At 69.7% G+C, this 6,103-nt stretch overlaps 3 protein-coding genes across 3 annotated transcripts in view; 1 reads left to right on the top strand and 2 right to left on the bottom strand.

Annotated features, from left to right (window-relative positions):
- Positions 1-8: 8 nt before the first annotated feature.
- MNEG_1097 (hypothetical protein) lies at positions 9-2,759 on the top strand (the record flags this gene model as incomplete). Its single annotated transcript, XM_014050430.1, has 1 exon — positions 9-2,759. A coding segment is annotated over one exon (2,751 nt), but the record flags the coding sequence as incomplete, so codon positions are not given.
- A 1,055-nt stretch (positions 2,760-3,814) lies between these two features.
- Positions 3,815-4,663, bottom strand: MNEG_1096 (F1F0 ATP synthase associated 14.3kDa protein; the record flags this gene model as incomplete). The annotated part of the gene is made up of 3 exons (XM_014050429.1): positions 3,815-4,058; positions 4,328-4,401; positions 4,610-4,663. The coding sequence occupies 3 exons, from the start codon at positions 4,661-4,663 to the stop codon at positions 3,815-3,817; spliced, it is 372 nt and encodes a 123-aa protein (XP_013905883.1).
- Positions 4,664-5,700: 1,037 nt separating this feature from the next.
- The window catches only part of MNEG_1095 (hypothetical protein), a gene marked incomplete at both ends in the record, with an annotated part of 2,694 nt that continues 2,291 nt past the window's right edge, over positions 5,701-6,103 (bottom strand). Inside the window, one exon of the mRNA XM_014050428.1 lies at positions 5,701-6,034. Coding sequence (XP_013905882.1) covers positions 5,701-6,034 — 334 coding nt within the window. The remainder of the gene's footprint in view (positions 6,035-6,103) is intronic.

The raw sequence follows: 6,103 nt of genomic DNA, 5'->3' as shown, positions 1-6,103 counted from the left end.
ATGCTGAGGGGGACCAGGCGGCGGATCCGGCTGCGGCGGGCGGCGCAGACGATGCAGCGGCCGCCCAGGTGGCCGAGCAGGCGCCGCCGGCGGAGGCGGCGGCGGAGCCAGCGGCAGCGGAGGAGCCAGTGGCAGCGGAGGAGCCAGCGGCAGCGACGGCGCCAGCGGCGGCAGGCGGCGCCCACGATGCAGCGGCCGCCCAGATGGCCGAGCAGGCGCCGCCGGCGGACACGGCAGGCCAGGACGAAGACATAGACGCGCCAGAGGGCGCCGACGGGGTGGTCGGAGAGCAGCTGGTGCAGTGGGAGGTGGAGGTGGTGGAGGAGGCTGTTGCCGCGGAGGAGACAGCGGGCGCTTTGCCCGAGGCGCCCGCGGTGATCGCAGCGACTGCGGCGGAGCAGCAGCAGGAGGGCTTGGAGCAGGAGCAGCAGGACGAGGAAGAGGAGGAGGAGGATTGCGCCGAGGGCGAGCTTGATGCCGTGGAGGAGGAGAAGCAGCAGGAGGAGGAGCCTGGAGATGAGCTGCCAGCCACGGAAGACTTGGGGGACGAGGCGGCAGAGGTGGATCCCACGGCGCGAGATGCCGCAGCTGCTGGGCAGGCGGCCGCTGACCTGCCAGTGGCTGAGCCGGTTGCTGCGCAGGAGGTGCCATTTGAGGAGGCGCCAGCTGAGGGCACAGCTGCCACGGCGGGTGACTCGGCGGAGCCCGCGAACGAGGCGCTGCTGGAGCCCGCGTGCGAGGGAGCAGGCGCCGCGGCGAGCGAGGCCGCGGACACGCCCACCCCGCAAGCTGCGGCCGCGGAGTGCGCTGCTGCAGAGCAGGCGCCAGCGCAGCAGCAAGAAGAGGAGGTGCCAGCGGCTGAGCAGGCCGGCCAGGAGCAGGAGGCGCCTGAGGAAGCGAAGAAGAGCAGCGGCACCCGCGGGGCGCGAAAGGGGCGTGCGCGCGCCACCGACGGCAAAGAGCCAGCACGCGCCGACGTTCCAGGCCCAGAGGAGGCCGAGGCCAAGGCGGAGGGCGCAGCTGGGCAGCAGCTCGGCGGGGACAAGGCCGTCGAGGACGGCGCTGCAGCGGACCCGCCTGCGCGCCGCGGCGGAGGCGTGTCGCGTGCGAGGTCCGCGGCCGCCGCGCGCGCTGCCAAGGCGGCTGCGGCGGTGCCGTCGCCAGACCCCAAGCAGGGGCCGTCGCCGGGGCGGCTGGTGCAGTTTGCAGACGAGAAGGACGCGGCTCTGGGCTCGACGGAGCAGGCGGCCGAACAGGCAGTGCTGCCCAAGCGCACCGGCAAACGCGGCGCCAAAGCAGCGGCCACGCAGGACGAGGATGCGCCTCGAGAGGCGCCCGCGCCGGCCGCCAAGCGCGGCGGCCGGCGCGCGGCGGCGGTGGCGGCCGGCGCCGCAGAGGCCCAGGCCGAGGCGGCGGCTGCAGAGGTGGCGCAGGCCGAGGCGGCGGCGCTCGCGGTCAAGAGGGGCAGGTGGGCCCGGCCGGCGGCGGCCCCAGAGGACTTTGCACCGCCTTCGGTCGAGCCTGAGGCTCCGGCGCCCAAGCAGGGCCGCCGCGCCAAGGGGGGCGAGCCGGCAGGCGGCATGGAGCCCGTGCAGAAGAGTGCCAGCTGCAGGGGCCGGGGCAAGGCCGCAGAGGAGCAGCTGCCCGCGGAAGCGGTTGAGCCGCAGGCGGCGCTGAAGCGCAGCGGCAAGCTAAGGCGGGCTGCTGCGGCGCAGGACGCCCCGCCGGCAGATGCTGCGGCGGCCGAGCCTGAGGCGGCCGAGCCTGAGGCAGCTGAGCCTGAGGCAGCCGTCAAGCGTGGGAAGGCCAAGAGGGCTGCGGCGGAGGCGGCGCCGGCAGCTGAGGAGGCGGCGGCGGAGCCCGAAGCTGCCCCCAAGCGCGGCCGGGCCAAGAGGGCAGCGGCAGCGGAGGCGCCGGCGGTCGAGGAGGCCTTAGCCGGGGCAGCCCCCAAGCGCGGCAAGGTCAAGAGGGCCGCCGCAGCTGAGGAAGTGCCGGCGGCAGAGCCCGAGACTGTCACGGAGCGCAGCGGCAAGGCCAGGAGAACAGCGGCGGAGCCGGCCACAGAGCCTGCGCCGGATGTGCGTGGCGGGGGCAGGCGTCGCGCGGCGCCAGCCCAGGCGCTGGCAGCCGAGGGGGTGCAGGAGGAGGCCGCCCCAAAGATGAAGAAGAAGAAGGCTGGCGTGCGCCGCGTCAGCGGCATCGATGCTTCGGGGGAGCAGGAGGCCGAGGAGCCTGCAGAGGCTCCCCCGCGCGGCAGCCGGGGCACGCGTGCGGCGGCAGCGGGGGCGCAGGAGCCGGCGGCGCGAGGGAAGCGGGGGGTGCGGCGGCATGACGTGGGGGAGCGGGAAGAGGAGGAGGAGGAGGAGGGCCCCATGCCAGCGGCAAAGAAGGCGGCGAAGCGCCCGCGCGCAGTCGAGGGCGAGGCGGCGGCGCCGGAAGCTGGCGGCCGCACGGGCCGCCGCACCGCCAGGGCCGCGGAGGCCGAGGAGGTGCCAGCGGCCGCGGCGGCGCCGGAGGCGGGGACGCAGAAGCGCGCCCGCAGCAAGGCGGCTGCAGAGGAGGCCGCAGTGACAGACGGTGATGAGGAACCCGTGGGCAAGGCGGCGCGGCGCGGCGCGCCGACCAAGGGCAAGGCCACCAAGGCGTCCCCAGCAGCCAAGGCCAAGCCAGCACGCAGCGGCAAGGCGCAGCGCGGCGCGCAGGAGGAAGAGCTGCAGGCACAAGTGCCGCGCGCCACGCGCGCGCGGGCGCGCGGCTGACCGCGCGGCTCATGCCGCCGTTGTGGTGCGGCTGGAACGCGAGGCCGCACATGCGTGCTTGCTGAGCAAGGGAAGCTCAGCGCAGCACCAAGGGCGACCCACGGCGTTTCGCGCTTTCATCCAGAGGGTTATAATTAACGAGTCGCACCCACTTGCACTCGGTGGTGACAAGGGCGGGGCCAGCACGCGCGCGGCGTCACACTGGCTGCCCCTGACTGTGGGCTGACTGCAGGGGGGGCTCTCCAGGTCCGTGCACACCTGAGCCCCGCCACAGGGCTGGTGGCACGTATGCGTGATCAGCGATGGCCAAGCGAGAAATGGACTTTATTACTGACGAAGTTTGACCAGCGCCTTGTCTAGTGACTTTTGACGATGGGATGCTACGGGTGCATTGGATTTTTCTATTGCCTGTTATTAGCACGTTGAGCTGTAAACTGTCACGCTTGCATGATCATGATGTTTGGGGCCGGCCCTCATTGATACCAAAAGCCAGACAGCATAGCTGGAGGCGCTGTGGGGCTCGTTGCACGGCGGGTGGCCTCTGGCCTGGCATGGTGCAGCGCAAGCGGGGCGTTCCAAGCACTACGTACACGCACCTTGCCTGGGATCAATCGCCGTAACCACCTCATCCATTACTCCAGATATCAACGTCCAAAACTTTTCAAGCCATGCAATAAGCCAGAGGGGCGCAGGCGCCCCCCATTGGGGCGCTGGGCCCCAACAACTGCAGCGCCAAAACGCTCTCCCGCATGATCAGCAACCTGCCGGCACGAGGTATTCCTGCGCAGCAGGCTCGTGCCTCCGCTCGGCTCGCTGGGGGCCGACCAGGTTGCCCTCGCTCCGCAGGCAGTCAGCTGCATGCAGCGTCGCCCAGCCCGCGCTGCCGCCCGTCAAGGCGTCAAAGACGACCGCCCCTCACCAATGCGAGCCGCCGCCGCCGAGGAGGGCGGCGCCCTGCGACAGCACAGCCGCGTGCTGCCCGTCGCCGGCAGCCCAAGATGGGGCGTCCGCCGGCGCCGCGTGGCGAGCGCGCTGCCGAGAACAGCGTGTCCCGCCTACTGCAGCGCGGGCTGCACCTGCCAGATCAGCAGGCGCTTGCTGCCGGGCGCGAGCGCGTCGTAGACCTTGCGGTTGGCCAGGATCATCTTGGTCACGTGCTCGGCGACGTCCTTGGGGGGCGTGTGGTTGACGTGCTGCAGCAGCAGGTTCTTGGAGATGGCGCTGTAGCGCAGCTCCCGGTCATAGGCGGTGTTGAGGCGCCAGATGTTCTCGTGGTACTTCTTCCAGGCGGCAGACCAGCTGGGCAGGGGGTTGGGGGGCGCGGAGAGGGGGAAAGCCGTTTGTCAGGGGCCCCCGAGGCCGAAGCTGGCAAGTCATTATCAGCAGCACCGCTGCGCACCTGCGCCTCAAGGCGCTGTCAGAGCCGATTGAAGGACTGCTTGTGGCAGTCTGCCAACACCGCAGCAGCCACGCGAGGGTCCCTGACAACCACGCTCCGCTGGGCAGCGCGAGCAATTCCGCTGTCCCAAAGGGTGCGCGGCGCAGGCCGCTCGGCCCAGTCTGCTCACTTGTACTGCATCTTCTCCTGGCGCATCAGCGCGGGCAGCACCCAGGACTCGTAGTAGTACATGAAGTAACCGACCTGGTTGTTTGTGGCAAAGGCAGGGGACCTGGGTGGCTCGACGGGTGCTGAGAAGCAGCCGGCAGGCAGCTGCATTTGGGCCCTGGCGCCCCGCGCCAGGGCGCATCGCACGGAGGCTGGCAACGATTCGGGAGGCAGGCCTGCACTCTCGGCCTGGCACGCAGCCACAGGATGACGCCGTTGCCACGTATACTTTCGAGCAACCCACCATGAGAGCGCCCATGGCGCACTCCTGCGCCAGGGCATTGCTAACGAGCTGCATCTCGCGTGAGCGCGACCGCGCCGCTGCAGCCGACTAAGCTGCAAAGCACCTGCGTATGACGTGCACGGCGCCGGAATTCGCGGATGATTGTCATCAAACCTTACCACAGCCTTCACAACACAGCAAAGCCTTGCAAGCCAAAGGCGTGCAGATCCAAAGGCTCCGGTCTCTGCTTGCCGTCCAGTCACCTGGGGCTTGCTGTACAACGCGCCCGCCGCGAGATGTCCTGGCGGGCCTCAGAGCGCTGAAAAGCCCAGCCTGATCTCGGCAGACGCACCGAGGACCGCGGTTTCTCTAGTATAACAAGCTCGAAAATTGAATATCCTAGTGCGATGGGAATACAAGTGTGCAGGTGCGCTGGCACCACAAGGCGCACATGCTGTTTCGGTTGCTGCACTCAGCACTCAGGTGCCCCCACAACAGGCGCTCCTGCTGTGCTGCCGCTCTGCTGGCAGCGTGGCCTGTTCGAGGGCATTCCTCCGGGAGACTCCGTGCCACACTTGCTTGCATGTGTATGGCTGCTAGCACACATTGTGCCGGCATCACCTTCACTGTGCCGGCCACGACGATGACAACCCCAAGGCTTGAACATGCATGCAGGTGTGCCTGTGATGATTGAATTTAAGCACCTGTTGAGCACTCCTGCATGCAGGTGCAGACTCGAGACCAAAATCAGATGTTTACATAAGTGCAGCGGTGTCAGTGCCTAGCGGGCATACGGCAGCTGAACGACGGCAAGATGTGACGGGACACGGGTGCGTGACCTGAGCGTTATCGTTTCCACCCCAGTGCGCAGCGAGGGCGCATAATATGTTTGGGCACGTCCATGAGCACTTCCCCCAACTCCACCCATGAAGCTGCCGGCCAACCGCGTTGCTTGTGCAGGCACTGTCATCGCTCCACATGCGCAGAGGCAATTGCCAAGGCAGTCCCCAATCAATCCGCTCCCACCTTGCGCCGCCGCGCTCCACATGACCCAAATCTGGCCACCGCACCTGCCCACAGAGTGGCCTAAAAACACCCCTGGCACGGCCCCCTCACTGCCGCTTGAGGGCGTCGAAGCGCTTCTGCAGCTCGTCAAACTCGCTGTCGCCGCCGCTGGGGGCGGCGGGCCCGCCCAGCCGCGGTGCGGCCGGCAGGTCCAGCTCCTCAGACGCACCGCTGTTGCCGGCCCCCTCGGCTGGCGGCGCGGCGGGGGCAGCAGGCGGCGCGGGGGGTGCAGCAGGCGCGGCGGGCGGCGCGGCGGGCGCGGGGGGCGCATCGAGGTCGGGCTTGGCTGGCGGGCCCGCGGCAGAGTCATAAGCGCGCTGGATCTCCTCTTGGCTGCGCTGGCGGTAGCCATTGCCCAGGTCGGCGGGCGCGCTGGCCGTGCTGCTCGGAGAAAACGGTGTGCCGGGCGGCCGCGTGCCTGGCGGCGCGATGCCCGACAGCCAGCCCTGC

Source organism: Monoraphidium neglectum, assembly GCF_000611645.1.
Source record: "Monoraphidium neglectum strain SAG 48.87 unplaced genomic scaffold scaffold00103, whole genome shotgun sequence".
Taxonomy (NCBI): domain Eukaryota; kingdom Viridiplantae; phylum Chlorophyta; class Chlorophyceae; order Sphaeropleales; family Selenastraceae; genus Monoraphidium; species Monoraphidium neglectum.
This window is presented reverse-complemented; position numbering and strand designations above follow the sequence as displayed.